Below are 21,210 nucleotides of genomic sequence, written 5' to 3'. Positions count from 1 at the left end.
GAGGACCCGCCCTCAATCCCAGCTGCCTGCAACCCGGCACCCCCAGCCAGCTCTCAAGAGACCCCCGGGTTTGGACGGCCCCGACGGCCTGGATCCTGCTCAGGCCTCAGATCTGCAGGCGGCAGACCCAAACCCGGCTATCGACACCGGCGCTTTGAAGTCCCTTCTAGGGGCGGTGCTCCAGCCCTAGGAGGTATTGGGGGGCCCACTTGAGGGATGGGGCTGCGCCCAGCTCAGATTCTCCTCAGGGGTCCTACTTGGAAACCTGCGGCCCATCCTGTCGTGTGAGGAGCCCTCTGAACCAAGAGCCCTCTGAACCAAGGGCCTGCGCAGCACTGGGTCAGAGACGCAGACCCAAGACGACAGCAGGTAGCGCCGAGCATGGGAGTGGACACAGAAAGGTCCTCAGGGTAGTTTGTGGAGGCCAGTAAGGCTTCCTGGAAGAGAGGGCCCCAGACTTGCATCTGACTTGCTTCCTGCGGAAGCAGAGACACTCAGGCCTTCACTTGCTGCTCACAGGCTCCTTGCAGGCCACCTCCCTGTCTGCACAGCCCTCTCCCCTCGTCCTTTGCCAGGAGCTTTGTTTCCCCAGGTGTCCGGAGAAAGGAGCAGCTGGAGCGGCTGGGGTTGTGGCTGTGCATTGTGAAGGGAAGAAATATGTGCAGCTCTTCACTTTGGGCCTTTCTCTCTTCAAGGTCTCTCCATTCCCAGCCATTATCCTCTGGGATGTCCTTGAACAGCCACTGCAGGCACCATGGCACCACCACCCACCCTCTGGCTCTCCCGGCACTTCTGTCTGGCTACATCGGGGAGACACCATTTCTTCTCCAGACCCTGTGGGGGCCTCTAATTTAGCCCACATCCATAACGAACCTCTGTTGCCTTTTAGCCAAGCTGTGATAAGGGCCCTGTTCTTGGGCTCCTCACATGTGGTGGGGTGAGATGTGTCCACTGGGTCTCTGCAACCCCCAAAGAGGCGGCCTACTTGAGAGGCACAAACCTAGGGCAGTCCAAGGAAGGGAGGGGCCCTTCAGGGTAGAATGTGGGTGCCTCTGTGGGAGGCAAGATGCTACTATCTGTTCAGCTGGGAGAGAAACAAGTGGTGTGGTAGTGGTGTCTACATGGGAGTGTGGTGCGTTTGGGGTGCCTGAATCCATTAGCACACCAGCCATTGGGCTGTTCTCCATCACTCTGTGGTGTAGGAGGTTTCTGCTCAGCCCTATGCAGACTTGGACCCCAAGTAGACAAAGGTGGAAGGGCCAGCAGGAGAACTGGTCCCTGTGTTGTCTCTCTGAGGTCTGTAAGCCAGAAGCTCCCCAGGACTTATACCCTACTAAATGGGGTAGAAAGTGGGAGGCAGCCATCCCTTTCACTGGCTGTCCTGAGAGCTGGGTGTACAGCACGGCCTGTGGTCAGAGGTCCCTCAACTGGACTCCAAGAGTCCTAGTGAATGTAAACAGTGCAGAGCTTTGCTGAGAGGAAGCGATCCTCCAGGGTCTGCATAAGCTTCCACCCAATGCATCCCACAGTGGACTCCTGAAACTCCTCTTTCGACACTACTTACTTCCCCCAGTTTTATACCCTCAAAACTGCCCACACTTGCCTCCATCCTGAAATTCCCTCATTACCCATTTACTTCTGTTGGGGGGAATGTGAAGTGGTCCTCCTGAATATGACCTTTCTGGCCCCTCAGTCTCTGGGTAGTGTAATCCATTTCCAAAGGCTTCTGTTACAGGGTTGGGGGTGAAGGCAGGGTGGGGACTCTGGAGGACATTTTTTAGAATCTGGTCCATTAACTCCCCCATTTCATTGTGCAGTGTCTGGACAGATTGGAATGATACAGGATCCAGGTCCAGGCCAGTCATCCCTCACATGGGCTCGTGATGACATCCTTGACTTAAGAAAACATCAGGTTTACTTCTGACTGTGCCTTCACACAGGGAAGATGCCAGGGTCAGGCTGTGTACCTGGAGTTTGGGGATGGCCCTTGTTAGGGGCCATAGTATGAACCCACTCCTAAGGTACCCTGAATTCTAGGCAGCAGGTCAGACAAGCCGCAGATTCTGTGGCTTCTCCAACTCTCCCAAAACTCCTTTATGGAAGCCCTCAGATTTCCTTTTCCCCTGTAATGGCCTTAGTCTTGGGAGATTGCTGTATTGCTGAGACCCTATCATGCTGGAGTACCAAGTCCTAGGGCAGCCACAGGGTCTGGAAGCCTTCTTCAAGGTGGGGATGTGTTGTGGCCAGGTCACACCTTACCTCTGACCTGGTGGCCTTCATGTATTTACTGTACACCCATCAGGCGTCTGTGCTGCTGGGAATAACCAGACTGCTTATTTCATGCATTCTTCTTCTGTGCATAAATACATATTGAGTGCTTTCCATATGCCAAGTCCTGCTCAGGGCTGGGTCAAGGCATCCATAAGGGCAGGGGCTGTGTCTCTCTTATTTATTTATGTTGCTCCAGCACCCCACAGAGAACTTGGCACACAGAAGGCATTAGAAAACATTTGCTATTAACAACACCACTGTTAATAGGAATCATTATCTTAGCTTACCTCTTGGACATGACCCAAAGGGAGGCAGGGCGGGCATAAGGGGTTTAGGAAGGTGAAGAATTCTGCTCCTGCTGCCTTCGAGGCCACACCCAGTGGCTCAGGGCATGATGCCCAGGCCTTCTTTGTGCAGCCAGGTCTGTCCAAGGCCAGGGGAGGTCACAGTGCTTTTTCCTCAATGGGTAGGCAGGGCTGGCAGGCTCCAGCAGAAGCAGACACCCTTGGGAATACTGTTGGGCCTGAGCCTAGAATGAGAGGGAAGGATTGGGATAGGAACAAGGGCAAGGTCAACCTGGAGGACAGTCCAGGAGAGTGCCCAGAGTTGATGTAGCCCTGAGTGGGGAGGTGGGGTGGAGCTAATGCGGCAGCCCATATTTGAGGATACCTTCCCATGGGGCCGCTGGGGCTAGCCGGAGAGCTCAGCTGCTGACCTAGCTCAGACCTGGCCTAGTGGCCTCAGGTCTCCAGGTAGAGTCTGCTCCATTCAGACTCAGCTCCTTGAGGCCAAGACATCGATCCTTCAAGGCTCAGAGCCCTTTCCCCAACCAAAAGCCTGGATTCCAAGGGAATCTAAAGCCTTGCTTGAGAGACCCTTCTTCCTGGAATGCCCAGTCCACAATACTGAGCACTCCAGGGCCTTAGCAAGCAGCCAGAGAGAACTTTAGATGCCCCTGTTTCAGTGTGACTTGTCTGGCCCAGCTCTACCCTGGGGTCTGCTCTCCTAGAAGCCTATTGGTCAAGGCCGGGAGCCCTAGTGGTGGAGAGGAAGCAGTCGATAGTAGGGCAGAGCTGGATAGTGGGGGCTGTGTGGGCTTCCTGCAGGGCTAGAACTGGGCCTTAGAGTGATAGGGAGTTAAGGCAGGCCCACCCTAGGCAGGGGTCAGGGCCCTGGAAGGAGTAGAGGCAGCCAGGGGCATGGGCACTAGGCAACATCCAAAAGGAAGGTCTGAGACAGTACAGCCTGTAAGGTGGGCTGGGGGCTGATGCCTAGCATATCTTGGAAGGACAGGACTCAGTCAAACAGGCAACAAAACTGGTCTTGAAGCTGTGGTTGGTTCAGCAGAACACACAGGAGGACATGCCTGTGGCAAAGGGCGTTTCCCAGCTCTAGTTTTGTGCCATTTAATCCCTCAACAAACACTTATTGAGTGCCTGCTATGTGTCCAGCCCAGACCTCATCAACTAACCTGGGGGCGTGGTGGGGATTCTCCAAGCTGCCACACCTCTCTGGGAGCTGAGTTGCTGGAGGCTCCGGAGGGGGCCAGTCTCCAAGGATCCAAACAGGGACAAAGCTGACTTTGCCAACTGGCCAGTAACTCTGCCCAGTTACTGGCCCTGAACCGGATTCCAGGGCAGACACAAAAGCAGAACCAACTCTTTTAAGGAAACTGAGCCTGGGGAGGGTGTGTGACCACCACATGCTCACAGTTTCAAGTGGTAGGTCTGGGGTTTTAGACCCTGTGTTGGTGCCTTTGTGCCATGCCCTTTACCCCAGGGTCAGATGTGTCTCAGCCACACCTGCAGTCCCCATCGGCACCCCTGTCAGACCTGCTCTGTCTCTGTTTTCACGGAGAAAACCAGTCTGCTCTGGGACCCAACAAAGGGGCTGCCAGGAAGCAGGGCAGGGACAGGTTTACCTAGCTGGGCCCAGAGAGGCCCCAGCCCTGAGGCCTGGGAGTAGAAGGGTGTTGGGAGGAGTGGCATCTCACACAGGGGGAAGGCAGCCGACAGGTGGGAGAGCCAGAGGAGGCTCAGCCCAGCCCCAGCTAGGAAGTGACAGAACAGGCTGCCCACGGTGGCAGTGAGGCCCATGTGATGGAGCCTTTCACAACTGGGGCCTCAGAAAGGCAGCTTGGAAAAACACCACAGCCTCGCCCCTGCCTCAAGGAGACCCCAATCCTTTCACCCCTCCCACTTCTCATTCAAGCCAAGAGGTGCAGGCAGCCTGCCTGCCATCCCCTAGTCTCCCCCAGCATCAGATGTCCCAAGTCTACCTGTAGTCCATAAATAGAGGCCCAACCCAGGTGTCTTCAGGTTTCCAGTTTCTCCTGACAGCTGGAGGCTTCCCTTAGCTTTGCCTCCTGGTGTCTGTGAGGAGAAGGTACCTCCATTTACAAATCAGCTCCTCCAGGCAGAGCAGCAGAGGGATCCGGAGCAACTGCATTGTGCACTCATTCTATCCCCTGGATATAGAATGTCTTGGCCATGGCCTGACCATCACTATGTCTGGACGAAAACAGGGATATAAAACCCTTTCCTTCTCAGCCAGAGAGAGAGAGAGCGAGAGACGCCGCTGTGAGGTACAGGTAAGGCTCAAGCAAAAATTCAGGGATGACAAGGAGACAGGCATGGATGCAGCCCAGAAATCCAGTTAACTGGGGCTCCCCAGACATACACTGTCACTCATCTGTCAGCTGGGCCCTGGACTCATGGCCCAGCTTTAGCACATCCACAACCCACACATCCACAGAAACTCAAACTTAACAGTGGCCTGGCCAGGACAGTCCAGTCTCAGGCCTGAGGCCCTTCCTTCTACAGCTGACATCCAGGGCTACTCAGAGGGCAGGAGGGGCCCAGGCTGCTTCCATATTGCTTCTTCCCTTTCTCCTTTCCTTTCTTCCTTTTTTTTTTCTAAATACCAGCTAGAATGAGCTTGTAGCACTTTCATATTTCTAAGTTTCCAGTAAAATAAAAATGGAAGAAATGTGAAAATAGTGTTTCCAGAATTACGGCATTTGCTACTTATGCTTTGTTCATTTATTCATCAGACATTTTTGAGAGCCTCCTGTGTGTCAGGCACTGTTTTAGGCCTGAGTGTTGAACTATTAAGTCTTATGTATTTTTTTTTTTTGAGTCTGATCTTATTTATTTGTTACTCAAAAAATCTTATTTCTGACTGGATTCAGACTTAGAAGTAGAAGCTCTCAGAGACGAAAGTCTGTGTCTCTTCGCAATTTGTTCCTGGCGCTTCTCTTTAGCCTCCTTCATTCTCTTGGCCAAAAGTTTAGCATATTCTGCACCCTCTTCCTTGTTTTTCTTAGTACGCTGCTTCTTCAGAGCAATACGCCGCCGTTTGTGCTGCAGGACACGTGGAGTAACAAGACGCTGAATCTTGGGTGCTTTGGTCCTAGGTTTCTTACCTTCTTTGTTTAAGGGCTTTCTTACAGCATACTGGTGGACATCATCTTCTTTAGAGAGATTGAAAAGTTTGCGGATTCTGCTAGCTCTTTTGGGCCCCAGGCGACGAGGCACGGTGGTATCAGTTAGTCCAGGAATATCCTTCTCTCCTTTTTTTACGATAACCAAGTTGAGAACGCTCAGATTAGCATCCACAATGCAACCACGAACTGATTTTCTCTTTCTTTCTCCAGTTCTCCTTGGTCTGTAACAGGAATGCCCCTTACTCAGTAGCAGGCAGACACGGCCGTGGGTCAAGACACCCTGCTTCATGCGGAAACCTTGTTTGTCGTTCCCACCACTGATTCGGACCACATAACCCTTCCATTCTTCACCCAGAGCGTCAGCAGCAACTTCTGTCACCATACGCTTCTCATAAAGAGTACGAAGTTTGCGTTCATCGTCCACTTCAATGAGTTTCTGGCACCCAGTGGCCGGGAAGGAGATGTTCAGCTTCATCTTGAAGCAGCTATACGCCTTCCAGGCGCCACGGAAAAGAGGCGAGTCTTATGTATTTTTTTATTTATTGTTACCATCTTTTAAAAAGAGATGGGGTCTTACTATGTTGCCCAGGCTGGTCTTGAACTCCTGGGCACAAGCAATCCGGCTACTTCGGCCTCCCAAAATGCTGGGATTACAGGTGTGAACCACTGTGCCAGGCCTTAAGTCTTTATAATACACATTTAAAATGGATAGCCTCATTTGGAAATAACTTCGAAGATTTAAATTGCAGTCTTCCTGGTTCTTCTTCTCAGGAGGACCCCCATAACCCCTGATGCCCATGATTTTCTCACTGGTATAGATTAGGCCTCTGTCTCTTGATCCTGAGGGGTCATGGGGGCTGTGATTCAGGTTGGCAGAGGTGGTAAAGCTCTCCTCAGGAGTCCAGCTAGCATAGGCCTGTCGCTAGTCTATCCTCCTCGCCCCATCCTTTCTATCTCTTACGATTGCCCTCTCCCCTGCAGTGCCAACTCCTTTAGTCACTGATTGGTCTTGGTGAAGTGCACTGCCCAGTGGTGACTGAGTCACAGGTTGGCAGGGACTGTTCAGGCTGACCTCACCTCCGGGCCTGGCCATAGGACACCAGCTGTGGCCACCTGGTGTGAGCCTGGCTGCCCGTGTTGCTGGGAGAGTTGGGCAGAGCCATGTCGCCGAGTCCAGTAGCTGCCAGCTGGCCCAGAGGTCTGGGAATCCAGGTGCAGGGGGCCACAGGGATTAAAGTCGGAAAAGCCAGATCCGGGCCTGTGAGGTTGCTGGAGGCTCTTGAGAGAATGGATTGGAGCAGGGCCCATGAGTCAGCCTCATGTCCTGGGTGGCTATTTTCTTGGCTCCTAAAAAAATCAAAATTCTTTCTCACTTCCCCTCCCAAGGCTAGGTCCATAGCTGTGTAGATCCAGGACCAGCAGTGGGGAGTTGGAGGCAGAGCTTTCAGTGGGAATGGAGCTGAAATCCTCACACCTTGCATCTCTCTTACCCACCCACAATGGTAAGAACCTTTACAGGACTTGACAGGACTTGAGCTTCCACCAAGAGGATGCCTGATCACAGTGTTTGCGGCCTGTGAGATCACCATATTAATGGGAAGGTAGGCTTGCTTAGGAACAGTGGAGGCTCTGCCTCTCCTGCAGGAGAAACCAGGAACTCTAACAGAATGTATAAGAGAACTTCTATGCATGGAGAGTTAAATAAGAAGCTGTCTCATCCCAGGAAAGACGAAGAAAAAATGGTGGATCTGGGCTTGAAGTGCACACAGTGTTGGAAATGGCCCCGCCTAACGCTTTAGGACCAGCAGTCCCTGAGAAGTAGCTGTATCTAGGATTAAGTCAAGCTGACCACACGGAGCTGTGACATTGGGCATTCAAGCATGAAGCATTGTTGGCCCAGAGAAGGTGCACAAGCATTCTCCCTCAGAGAACCATGGTGTTCCAGAGCCAGAGAGAGATGGGGCGCTTCCACAGTCCTTGTGAAGATCTGTTAGCCTAACACCAATAATCTTTATTTTTGCTTTAAGCAGTCAATTGCCTTTTAAGTAATTTAAAAAAAAAGGGAAACCTATTTTCTATTTACTTGTTAGATTTACTGGTAGTACTTGTTCTTTCGTTTAGAGATGAATTTCCAACAGGTATCAATGAGCCATCTCAGCAGAGATATGGCTTATTTCCCTTCAGCCTTAAGAACTTCCTTTAACATTTCCGGTAGTACAGACTGACTGGTAATGAATTCTGTCAGCATTTTTTTAAATCCTAAAGTATCTTTATTTCTCATTCCCCACCCCCTCCTCTTTTTTTTTTGGAGGCAGATCTCTTGCTCTATCCCCCAGGCTGAAGTGCAGTGGGGCGATCTCAGCTCACTGCAACCTCCGACTACTGGGTTCAAGTGATTTTTATGCCTTAGCCTCGTGAGTAGCTAGGATTATAGGCGCCTGCCACCATGCCCAGCTAATTTTTGTATTTTTAGTAGAGACGGGGTTTCACCATGTTGGCCAGGCTGGTCTCGATCTCCTGACCTCAAATGATCCACCTGCCTCGGCCTCCATAAGTGCTGGGATTACAGGTGTGAGCCACCATGCCTGGCTTCTCATTCCCCTTTTAAAGATAACTTCTAGGGATATAGAATACTAGGTTGCTTTTTTCTCATTGATTATTTAATATTTAATATATAATTCTTATAATTCTATTGTTTTCTGTCTTGTATTACTCTTGGTAAGAAATAAATGGTGATTCTTATCATTGTTTCCCTTATGTAATGTGTCTACATTCTTTTTTTTTTGAGATGGAGTCTCTCTCTGTCACCCAGACTGGAGTGCAGTGGCACAATCTTGGCTCACTGCAACCTCCACCTCCCAGGTTCAAGAGATTCTCCTGTCTCAGCCTCCCAAGTAGCTGGGACTACAGGTGCAAGCCACCATTCCCGGCAAATTTTTTTGTATTTTTAGTAGAGATGGGGTTTCACCATGTTAGCCAGGATGGTCTTGATCTCCTGACCTCGTGATCTACCCACCTCGACCTCCCAAAATGCTGGGATTACAGGTGTGAGCCACCACACCTGGCCGAGTGTCTGTATTCTTTTATAGCTTCTAAAATGTTCTATTTGGTTTTAAGATTTTGACTGTGATGTTCCTAGATGTAGTTTCCTTGTTTTTATCTTGTTTAGATTTTAAAACCTCAGCTTCTTGGGATGGTGTATTAATAATTTTTTAGATCAAATACAGAATTTCAGTTACTATTTAAAATAATTTTTTTTTTTTGCCCCAATCTCTTTCTGTCCTTTCCTTCTGGGCCTCCAAGTTTATGTATATATCAGATTGCATGATACTGTTTCAAGGTCACTTTATTGAGGCTGTGTTTGTATTTTTCAGTCCTTTTTCTTTTAGATAGTTTCCATTGTCTTGACTTTAAGTTCATTGATTTTTTCTTCTGTCACATCCAGTCTGCTCAGAAGTTTATCTAGTAAATTTTTCATTTTGTATATTGTATTTTTCAGTTCTAGAATTTTCATTTAGCTATTTTTATAGTTTTCATTTCCCTGCTGAGATAGATCCTCTGTTCATTTATTATGTCCATCTTGTAATTTAAAATTATTTAACATATTTATAATACCTGTTTAAAGTCCTCATCTGCTAATTCCAATATCTGTGTTACCTCTGGATCTATTTCTGTTGATTATTTTTTGTCCTGATTATGCATCATATTTTCCTGCTTCTTCATATGTTTGGTAATGTTTGTACATTGGGAATTGTGAATACTTCATTGTTTAGAGTTTGGATCATGTTTAAGGAGTGTTGAGTTTGTTTTATTAGAAGGTAAATTCACTAGAGGCTCAATGTGAGCCTATGAGGCTTGGTTTTAGGCTTTACTAGGGCAAGTCTAAAATAATGCATATTGTAGGCATAGAGTAGCCCTATTCCTAAGATGTGGAATTTCTAGGCTTTTAACTGAGTGCTCAGGGTGTTCAACAAAGTATTTTCACTTTGCTTGATCAGAACAGATCTCAGAATCATGAGCCCTCTGGAATCCCCACTTAGTTCTTAGACCCAGAGAGGTTTTTATGTGTTTGTTCGTTTGTTGTTTTTAATCCACTAGGCCTTATGGAATCTTGCTCTACATGTGAGGCTTAGACAGACTTCTTCTTTGATACCTTGTTCCACAAATTTTATCCACCTCAGCATCTGCTACCTATGATCTTTGTTTCCTTCACTTGGTGAGACCACTGCTCACTCGCTCTCTCGCTCTCTCTCTCTCTCTCTCTTCTTGGAGACAGGATCTCACTCGCTGGAAGGCACAATTATGGCTCACTGCAGCCTCGACCTCCAGGCCTCAAGTGATCCTTCTGCCTAAGCCTCTGGAGTAGCTGGGACTACAAGTATGCACCACAATACCTGGCTAATTTTTTAATTTTTGTAGAGACAGAGTCTTGCTATGTTGCCCAAGCTGGTCTCAAACTCCTGGCCTCAAGGGATCCTCCCACCTCAGCCTCCCAAAATGCTGGGATTACAGACATGAGCCACTGTGCCTGGTGCTATTGTTTCCTGGGCAACACTTCCCTGTGCCATGGTTTGGAAAGTATCCCAGGCAAAGCACTTTGGTAAATATGAAGTTCACTTTGTGTTTCCCTTCCCTCAAGGACAAAAGCTATTTGATGTTCAATGCCTGTGATCACTGGCTATAAATATTTCATCGAGTTTTATGGTTGTTTACAGTGGGGAGGGAAGTCTATTACCAATTTATCAGTCACAGTTGGAACCTAAGGAAAGTTTGAAAATTAAAAGAATAAAGAAATGGAAAAGAAAATAGGGAGCCCTAATTCAAGATGTGGATCTGATGTCATAAATGTCTAAGAGTCTGCGCTTCATCTCAAAGCAGCTGGGCCAGTTGGGCCTACTGTAGTTCTTTCTAATCTGGTATCAGAATTGGACTGAATAAAACTTACACCTCTGGCCACTATAGCAGATTGTGTCAGACTAATCCTTCTGCCAAAAACAACTATCAAAGTTGGACAAAATGTATTAAACAACTATTTGAAGGCCTTTGAGAACAACCAATACAGCTTAGAATTGAGGAGGTATGATCCTGGAGAAAAGGGAATAATGTATAGTGAGTTCCACATTTACCTTTGCTTTTTCCCTAGGGACATTTCACACATTGTTACTTGAGGGAATAGGGATCAAGCAGAAAGCATCAGTCTTACCAGACTGAGAATACAAAGGTCAGCTGGAAATTAAGAAGGAAAATTCCAGGAGGTAGGAAACAAGACAGAAGGAGCCTGACAATTGCATATAAATTCCTCTGACTTTGTTGATTTTTTTTTTTTTTTTTGAGACAGGGTCTTGCTTGTTGCCCAGGCTGGAGTGCAGTGCTGTGATCTTGGCTCACTGCAGCCTCCCTCAACCTCCTGGATTCAAGCCATCCTTCCACATCAACCTCCCAAGTAGCTGGGACTATGGGCACTTGCCACCATGCCTGGCTAACATTGCTTATATTTTGTAGAGATGAGGTCTCACTATGTTTTCCTGACTGGGCTTGAAGTCCTGGGCTCAAGCAATCCTCCAGCCTTGGCCTCCTAAAGTGTTGGGGTTACAGGTATGAGTCACCTCGCCCAGCCTATGGCCTACTTTTAGCCTATCAAGCTAAAGAACTATGCAAATTTTAGTAGACTTAAAGTGTTGGGGAGACAAATTAGAATTCACGTTCTATCAAGGTAGAGAGACCTTGGTAAATGTGTAGGTGTTCTGCTGAGTCCCAGAAGGGTCATACTCTAGGAGAGAGGGTCATATCCTAGGAATAAGAGATATGTGCTAGGATAAAAATGAACCACACCAGCCAAAACATGGCATAAACCCAAACCTTGACAGGAGTAAGGTTTGGTACCCTGTCTTCCAAAAGACAACTTAATCCTCTCTTTCTGGATGAATACAACATCACCCAGAGACTTTCCAAGTTTTCATCCAAAATGTATGTCATCTATAGAGAAGTATGAGACATGCTAAAAACAAAACAAAACACAAACAAAAAAATGGGCCAAATGACTAAAAATCAAGAGAAAAGGCAGACAATGGAAATAGACCCACAGGTGTTTCAGAAATGAGAGACTTCCATTAATTATAATGAAAATGTCCAAGAAAATGGAGGAAAGGTAAAAAAAAAGATAAAAAGCTAGAGAATTTAAAAATAGAATTGCAAGAATACTGAGATAAAGATAGCAGATAGGAGGCAGGACTAGCTTGCAGCTTCTGCTCAGATTAACAGAGCAGTGTGTGGAGACTCACATCCTCAACTTTTGCCCCAAGAGCTACTGCAGGAACATACCAGAAAAGCCGAGAGAATCCACAGACCCTTTGAAGGAACTGGATCACTCCTGCAGGCTCCTTGAGATGCAAAATAACTGTGAGTCTGCTTGTTTTCTCAGCAGGGAGGTTCATGGTCTAGGGCAAGTTCTCAGCCCTGGGCACTGGCCTGGAAATAGACTCAGTACTGTTGTGGGGGCACGATGGGAGTGAGACTGGCCTTTAGAACCGCAGGCTGCATGGGAGCAGGGTGAGACCTGTGACTGCTAGCTTTCCCCCACTTCCACGGCAACCTGTATGACTCAGCAGAGGCAGCCATAATTCCCCTGGGAGTATAACTTCATTGGACTAGGAAGCACACCCCCACCCCCCACAGCAGCTGCAGCAAGCCCTGCCCAAGGACAGGCTGAGCTCAGAAATGCATATTCCTCCTGTCGCCCCCTCAACCTTGTGGTCTTGTCTTCGTCTTTAGCTACCGGGGCTACCCACCCTGGTAGCCAAAGACAAAGGTCATAATCTCTTGGGAGCTCTCTGGCCCTGTCCACCATCTTAACCAGGTGTCCCTAAGGTAAATTTGCATTCTCTTTGTAGGACTGAAGCTGATGTCCTCTTGAAAGCACCACCTCCTGGCTGGAGGCCAACCAACACAAAACCAAGGACCCTCACAGAGTCCACTTCACTCCCCTACTACCTCCATAGGAGCAGGTGCTGGTATCCATGGCTGCAATACCTGAAGATGGATCACATCACAGGACTCTACAGACACTCCCTAGTACCAGCCCACAGCCCGGTATCTCCACTGGGTGTCTAGACCCAGAAGAACAGAAACAATCACTACAGTTCCACTCTCAGGAAGCCCCATTCCTAGGGGAAGGGGGAGAATACCACATCAAGGGAGCACCCCATGGGAAAAAAGAAGCTGAACAGCAGCCCTTGAATTCCAGAGCTTCCCTCTGAAATAGTCTACCTAAATGACAAAGAACCAGAAAAACAATTTTGGTAATACGACAAAACAAGGTTCTTTAACACCCCCAAAAGATCATACCAGCTTACCAGCAATGGATCCAAACAAGATGAAATCTCTGAATTGCCAGAAAAAGAATTCAGAAGGTTGATTATTAAATTAATCAAGGAGGCATCAGAGAAAAGTGAAGTCCTACTTAAAGAAATCAAAAACATGATACAGAATTTGAAAGGAATAGTGTCAATAGGGTTGCTACCAGTTCTTCTTTGAATAACTGATAGAATTCAACTGTGAATCCATCTGGTTCTGGACTTTTTTTGGTTGGCAATTTTTTTTAAATTACCATTTCAATCTTGCTGCTTGTTGTTGGTCTGTTGAGAGATTCTATATCTTCCTAGTTTAATCTAGGAGTGTTGTATATTTCCAGGAACTTAACCATCTCCTCTAGGTTTTCTAGTTTATGCATGTAAGGTGTTTATAGCAGCCTTGAATAATCTTTTGTATTTCTGTGGTATTGCAGTGGCTTCCTTGTCTGAGTAAATACCCTAGGTTCATCTCTCACTGTGAAGAGTAACAATACAGACACGCACACATAGAGTAGATTAAGGAGCAGAAAGTTTAATAGACAAAAAAAGGAAGAGAGAGAGTGCCCAAGAGGGTTTCTGGGTTGGGGGTGGGATTCGATCCATTTTATAGAGAGGCTTGAGGAGGTGCTGTTTGATTTACATAGGGTGCAAGGGATTAGTTTGACCAGGTGTGCCATTTACATAGCTGGAGAAGAAACTGGCCATCCCACCTTAATCTTTTATTATGTAAATGTGACCTCTACCTGGCCGATGACATTTGAACCTTGATTCCTCATTGTGCCACACATAAAACTAATTTAAGATGGATCATAGACCTAACTGTGAAACAATCAAGCTTCTAAAAGAAACCATGGAAGCACAGTTTCACAACCTCTGGGTAGGGAAACATTTCCTTAAATGGGACATAGAAAGCACTAACCTAAATATAGAAGATTAATATGCTGGATTTGTAAGAATTAAGAACTTTTATTTATCAAAAGATCCTATTAAGAGAATGAAAAGTCAAAACACAGATTGAGAGGGAATATTTGCAATACGTATATCCAACAACAAACTCACATGCAGAAAATATATAGACTTTTACAATTCAGTGAGGAAAATACAGAAACACCAATAGAAAAATGGACAAGGACTTGAACAATCATGTCACAAGAATTAGCTAATAAACACAGAGAAAGGTGCTCAATATCACCAGGGAAATGTTCTTTTAAATTACAATGAGATATTGCTACACCCCCTCCAGAATGACTGAAATTGGAAAAGTTAACAATAGCAAATGTTGGCAAAGATATGAAGCAACTGGAACTCTCATTCATTGCCCTTGGGAATGTAATTTTGTTCATCCGTTTAGAAAAATGGTAATATCTACTATAGCTCAATATATGCATATCTTTTGACCTAGCAATTTCACTCCTGGATTTTTATTATATTTAAATGAATGCTTGTGCCCACCAAAAAACATGTGCAAACATATACAAAACAGTTTCATTTAAAATGACTAAAAACTAAAAGCAACCCAATGTTCATCAACAAAAATGGACAAATCGTGGTATATTCAAACAATGGAATACCACATAACAATGACAAAAATGAGGAACTATTACAAACAAGATAAATGGATATCACAACCATAATGTGGAGTATAAGAAACAGACCTGAAAGAATATATATTGTATAACTTCACTTTTACACAGTTCAAAAGCTGACAAAACTAATCAAAAGTGCAAGAAGAAAGAATAGTGGTTAACTTTGGGAGAGTGTATTGACTATGAAAGGGCACATGGAAGCCCTCTGGTATTCTGAAAATAGTCTATATTTTGATGTGGGAGGTAATGATGTGAATTTATATGTAAGCAAAACACATTGAGGTGAGTATTCAGAAATGTTTAGTTTACTGTATGTTAACTATATCTTAATAAGTAAGTTTTTAAACAAAAGCACAGTGGCTGCCCATGCCCCTCTACCCCGCTAGTGGAGAGTTGTGAAGCCTGAAGGGGCAGATACTATTAATAGCTTTCTAGTGTATGGGAGATGGGCTCATATTCACACCCCTCGTTTATGGAGCAGGGCACACCAATTACAGGTCACACATGGAACCCATTCATGCGTATGTTCTTGCTCTCTCTGCATACCACTATTTGTTCCTCAAATCAAAGAGGGCTACCAGGGTGACCTGTGTGTTTGGCCTTTGAGGCTTGTGACAATAAATTGGGGAGATGTATGCTAAGGCTTCCATAACAAAATACCACAGCCTGGGTGTCTTAAACGATAGAAATTCATTGTCTCATAGTTCTGGAGACCGAAAGTCTAAGATTAAGGTGTCATCAGGGCTGGTTCCTGGTGAGGCCTCTCTTCCTGGCTGTAGATGGCCACCTTCTTGCTGTGTCCCCACATGGCCTCATCTTTGTGCAAATGTGGAGAGACACAACTCTCTTGTCTCTTCTTCTTTTTTTTTTTTTTTTGAGATGGAGTCTTGCTCTGTTGCCCAGGCTGTAGTGCAGTGGCATGGTCTTGGCTCACGGCATCCTCTGCTGCCCAGGTTCAAGCTATTCTCCTGCCTCAGCCTCCTGAGTAGCTGGGACTACAGGCACATGCCACCATGCCTGGCTAATTTTTTTGTATTTTAGTAGAGATGGGGTTTCACCATGTTGGCCAGGATGGTCTCGATCTCCTGACCTTGTGATCCACCTGCCTCAGCCTCCCAAAGTGCTGGGATTACAGGCGTGAGCCACCATGCCCGGCCTCTTCTTCTTATAAGGATACCAGTCCTGTTCAAATAAGTCTTCACTCCATGACCTCGCTTAGTCTTTATTAGCTTTATTAACCTCCTTATAGGTCTTATCTCCAAATGCAGTCACATTGATGGTAAGGCCTTCAACATAAGAGTTTTGAGGGTATGCAATTAAATCCACAAAAGGAGGTGATTTATTTTTTCACCCATGTTATTATGGCCCCCTTCACTCCACTGATCTCAGAGCATTTTCTGGGGGTCACCTCAGTGTGTTCTGCAACAATCCCCTGCGTCTGAGCCAGACTGACAGCTCTGCCCTGCCACTTATAGCTACTTCTGCTGTCCGTGGCTCTGGGAGGCCTCTGCTCTGCTGGAAGTAGCATCTACTCTGGTCACCACTGGGGAGAGGTGCTGTTTACTGCTGATACCCCCTGCCCAGTCCCAGTGGTGGTAAGGGGTATACTCTCTCACTAGGCACTTCCCTCTACTTCTTAAACACAGCAAGGACCAGAGAGGAATGAGGCCCTGCCTGACCACCACAGGTCTCCATAGGAATAAGCCATCCCCTCCCCCAGGCTTTGCTCATTCTATCTCCTCTGCCGGAATACCATTCTCCCAGACTCCCAACACTTCCCCTGGCTGACTATGCCGGAGACCTATGTCTCATTCTCCTACCTGACCACTCAGAAAGTGAGCCTCCCCTTCTGTAGTCTCCTTCAGCCTCTGCAATTCACTGCCAGTTTCTTCATCTGTGCCTCCTCTCCCCTCATACAACAAAACAAACAAACAAACAAACCACATGAGCTCCATGCACGCAGGGTGTTTGTCTGACTCATCTCTGTGTCCCTGGGTAACCACAACTGGACACAAGGGAGGTGTCAGTGGATGTTTGTTGACTGACTGAATGTGAATGAGGATGTAGAGGGTTCCTGAGGCCCTAGGCTGAGTGACTGAGTATGGAAACCCTGCCTGCCTGCCGCCCTTCAGCATGGCCAAGGCAGCTGGTCTTCTGCTTCAAAGGCAGTCCTGAGGCTTGACAGGTTGTAGAGCCAGGCCTTCAGGTCTAGGCTGCAGACAGCTTCCTCCAAGTCCATCTCCTCTTCCCTACTGATCTTTTCGTGCTATTTCCTATTGGTTGAATCCAACCAGAAGTTGCAGAGCGGGAGAACCTGTTGATGCTAATCATACAGGTCAGCAGCCAGGGCACAGAGCAGGGGGAAGAGGAGACAGGAGAGATCTGGAGGGGTAAGCAGATGACATCTGTCAAGCGTTAGGTAACACTTGGTACAGGGAAAGTGCTCCACAAATTAGTTGTCCAATCACAGAAGCATCCCAGAGCCTTATAGAACCCCAGATGAGGACTACCTATCCTGCTCCTCTAGCTCTTCTCCTCCAGGAGCTCCTCTCAACAGAGCCAGGATATTATGAATATGTCCAGAGTTCTCTCGAGGCCTCCCCATCTCCTTTCCTAACTTGACTGTATTACTAGTCCTTAGTGTTTTGTTAGGGTTACTGGCTCCTACGGCCTGAGGCTTCCACAGCCTGATGCTTTCCAAGGCTGCAAGTCAACTTAGCTGACCATGAAGGGCCCTGATCACTATGGGCTGAGGAAAGGATTTCAGGTCTTCCCAATATCCTTCCCTGCCTCCCCAACCAGTGGAGGTTACAGCATTGGAGTCACTTCCCCAGAGCCTGGAAAACATCTCTCTCTTCCCAGATGCTCATGCTTATGCAGCCCTAGGCACAGGTTTCAGCTAAACCTTGGTAGGTTGGAGGGGTGGGGCACCAAGTAGAGCACCAACTCGGGCCTGGAGGGGCTTTTTGAGCAAGACTGGGGCTGCTCCTTTGACAGTCCCCTGTGGGCTCCATGCACCCTCTGGTGGCCAATCTCATTTTTGCAGCTACAGCTCTGGACAAGAAGGAAGTAGCTTCCTCAAAGGATTCTCCCAGAAGGCCTCATACACCTTTGCCCTGGGACAAAAATAGCTGTTGGTGCCCTGGGAAAGAGTGCAGATTAAATCCCAGATCTTGAAGAGGGCAGGGTGTCAGCCTTGCTTATAGCTGTTGGGTGACGACTGGGATGAGAGGGCAGTACTTGCCCCCAAAACTGCAGCCTTCAATGACAGCATCTAATGGCCCAGCCAGTTTGAGAAAGCCATCTTTCCACCTTCACTACCTTGACCATTCATTCTTCAGCCAGGAAGATGTACTATCCAAGCCATCTTTTCTCCCTTGGGCTCTGATTTCTACAGATGATAGAGGCAGACATCTTCCTGATTCTAAGCCTCCAACTTAGCTGGTTCAGGGTGTGGAATAAGGCCAGAGTCTGGTTCAAAGTCAATTTCAGGTTCTGGTTCAGAATTAAGGTTAAGGGCAGAGCCAGAAGACAAAGGACAGAACCTCCTCCTTCTCATGTGATAGGCCAGCTCCACATGCTTGTATATTCATGTGAATCCCTCTGTGAGTGAGCATACGTGTGTGTGTGTGTGTGTGTGTGTGTGTGTGTGGTGTGTGTACCCTCTTACTGGAGGCTATAGCCAAGTTGTTCTGTTTTTCATGCACTAGAGGGTCGGGGATTATCAAGCTTCTCACAGGTTTATGCAAATGTTTGAAATAAGAATAAAATACAGAAAACATTAAAAATATAAATACTAAATATAGTAAATGTTAACAGTATGTCATAGTCATAGTCAACTGAAGCTCAGCCATGTTCTTGCATGGTTAAGTTCAAAATGTATTTTTGTGGGATGTGGGTGTATGGAATAGGTTTGATGTGGTATGAGGTAGTCAGGGCCTTTGAAGGAATGAGTGCCCTGCCCTCCTTGTGGTGGGTAAGAGCCCCAGGGCAGTGTCCTGCAGGGGCACAAGGCAGGGCTGACTAGCAAGTTCAAATGGTGGTGTTTACTGAAGGGAAGGGGAGCTCAGAGATGCAACTGGAGCTGATACTAGCAGGGCAGATGAGGGCAGGAAGAGGCCACAAGAGGGTTTAGAGTCCTTGAGGCAGGGGTGAGCAAGCCTCAGCCACACCAGTGACTCAGGCTTTTGTGATTATGTGGTGGCAGATTGGGATTAGAGCTAGCCAATGATAGCTCATGTGGTGATTTTTTTTTAATTAGCAAAAGATACCCCTTTTCAATTCACTTTATTTCCTTCTCTTCCTTTCCTTTCCTTTCTCTTCCTCCTTCCCTCTTCCTTCCTTCTTTCCCTTCCTCCCTCCCTCCTTCCTTCCCTCCTTCCTTCCTTTCTTACTTTCTTCCTTTCTTGACAGAGTCTTGCTCTGTTGCCCAGGCTGGAGTGCAGTGGTGCGATCTTGGCTGACTGCAGCCTCCGCCTCCCGGTTCAAGCAATTCTCCTGCCCTAGTCTCCTGAGTAGCTAGGATTTCAGGCGTGTGCCACCATGCCCAGTTAATTTTTGTATTTTTTTTTTTTTTTTTTTTTTTTTTAGTAGAGACAGGGTTTCACCATGTTGCTCAGGCTGGTCTTGAACTCCTGACCTTGTGATCCATCCGCCTCAGCCTCCCAAAGTGCTCGGATTACAGATTTGAGCCCAGCCACTTTATTTCCATCTACTGAAAACTTGTTGTAATGACCACGTACATCTATATAATGTCTGCGATGTAAATGGAGCTCCAGGCTTCATTGTGCAGTGCACAATTTGAGCAATGTTTGATTGGGCTAGGATCACTCTTGGATAGATTCGCGGACACCAGTCTTACTCCCAAAAGGATATAAGGTGCCTTACTAACATGTTTCATTATAGGAAGGTGAAGTACATTCATTTAAAACTAGAGAAAATTTTGTTGCCTGGGCAACAACAACAAAAAATTTTGTAGGCAGCCTGTCTCCACACAAAAAAAGAAAAATCAGCAATGTGTGGCAGCATGCACCTGTGGTCCCACCAGAGAGGTTGAGGTAGAAAGATCGCTAAAGCCTGAGAGATTGAGGCTGCAGTGAGTCTCTGAACTCCAGCCTGTGTTCGTGCACTGCACTTCAGCCTGGGCCAGAGTGAGACCCTGTCTCAATTAAATTAAAAAAAAAAAAAAGAAGAGGAAGGGTGGCACCAGGAGAGTTTGTGCTAAAACAGTCAATAAATGGGTGGTTACCTTGCAATGAAAGGAGTCTCGAATTTGAGGAAGCCAGACACTGTGATTAAGATTCCATGTCAGCCTGAAACCCAGAAGAGTGCTGGCGTGTTCTCTGAAGGCAGCCAATTTCCACTCTCCGTTCTTGTACTGTCTGTGGATTGCCACTAATTTCCTTTAGCAAGAGCTGCTCTAGGGTAACAGGGCTGAGAGGGCCTGGATGACAAGTAGGACCTTGTCCCTAAAAGGGAGCTCAGAATGGGGGGCAGAGTGTTCAACAAATATTTCTTGAATAAATGAAACAGCGAAGGAACATAGCACTTCTTACTTTACTTCATCAATTCTTAACTCTATCCACTTCTCTCTCTATTCATTGCCAGTTCCTAGTTCAGGTCATTATCAGCTGTCACCTAGATGGCGCCAGACCCTGCCTCAGCCAAACTCTGCTCCTCCTTTTCCCCCTCACCCACAGTAGAAAAGGTGTTCTTCCTAAATCCCAAATCTGATCCTGCTTCTCCCCTGCCTCTGCTCTGAGGTGTCTGCTCCTTGTCTTCAACCTCACATCCAAATCCTTTTTTGTGGCCCATGAGGCCTCAGATGATCTGTCCCTGGGATCTCTGCAGCTTTACCTCTTATTACTCCCCTACTGTCTGCACACCCACTAGTTGTTCCCCAAATCAAAGAGGGCTTTCCAGGGTGACCTGGTGTTTGGCCTTTGAGGCTTGTGACAATAAATTGGGGAGATGTATTAGTGTGCTAAGGATGCCATAACAAAATACCACAGCATGGGTGTCTTAAACAATAGAAATTCATTTTCTCATAGTTCTGGAGGCTGGAAGTCCAAGATGAAGGTGTTATCAGGGCTGGTTCCTGGTGAGGCCTCTCTTCCTGGCTTGTAGATGGCCATCTTTTTGCTGTGTCCTCACATGGGCTTGTCTTTGTGCAAATGTGGAGAGATACAACTCTCATGTCTCTTCCTCTTCTTATAGGAAACCAGACCTATTCAAGTAAGGCTTCACCCCTACGACCTCACTTAGCCTTTATTAGCTTTAGTAAGCTCTTTATACAACTTATCTCTACTGGCCTCCTGACATTTTAACAAGGCCTAAAAAAATATTAAAACACTGAAATTTCAGACTTTTAGGTAATAGCTACATCAGATGCCCAACAGCTATCCTCAACCCTCACCTCATCTTCACCTATCCCTAATCCCCACTCAGCCCCAATATAGGCTCAGAGTTGAAGGAGGAAGGATGGGAGGCTGCTGGAATGTAATAATAATTTTTAAAAGTATACTTTACAGTATATGCAACAAAATATCAGATTTCAAGC

General features: G+C 46.8%; 1 protein-coding gene and 1 long non-coding RNA gene across 2 annotated transcripts; one reads left to right on the top strand and one right to left on the bottom strand.

The window, feature by feature from the left end:
• Nucleotides 1–5,402: 5,402 nt before the first annotated feature.
• Nucleotides 5,403–6,232, bottom strand: LOC105712741 (small ribosomal subunit protein eS6). Its single transcript, XM_012445957.3, has one exon. The coding sequence runs from the start codon at nt 6,189–6,191 to the stop codon at nt 5,442–5,444; it is 750 nt and encodes a 249-aa protein (XP_012301380.2). The 5' UTR covers nt 6,192–6,232; the 3' UTR covers nt 5,403–5,441.
• Nucleotides 6,233–11,540: 5,308 nt separating this feature from the next.
• Nucleotides 11,541–13,493, top strand: LOC135270598 (uncharacterized). The gene is made up of 2 exons (XR_010338745.1): nt 11,541–12,115; nt 12,607–13,493. It is a non-coding gene; the product is annotated as an uncharacterized LOC135270598 (long non-coding RNA).
• Nucleotides 13,494–21,210: the final 7,717 nt, after the last annotated feature.

Source organism: Aotus nancymaae, unplaced genomic scaffold, assembly GCF_030222135.1.
Source record: "Aotus nancymaae isolate 86718 unplaced genomic scaffold, 86718_ANA_hifiasm-v0.15.2.pri h1tg000064l_1, whole genome shotgun sequence".
NCBI classification, from domain to species: domain Eukaryota; kingdom Metazoa; phylum Chordata; class Mammalia; order Primates; family Aotidae; genus Aotus; species Aotus nancymaae.
Note: the sequence above shows the minus strand (reverse complement) of the source record. Positions and strands in the feature narration are given on the sequence as shown.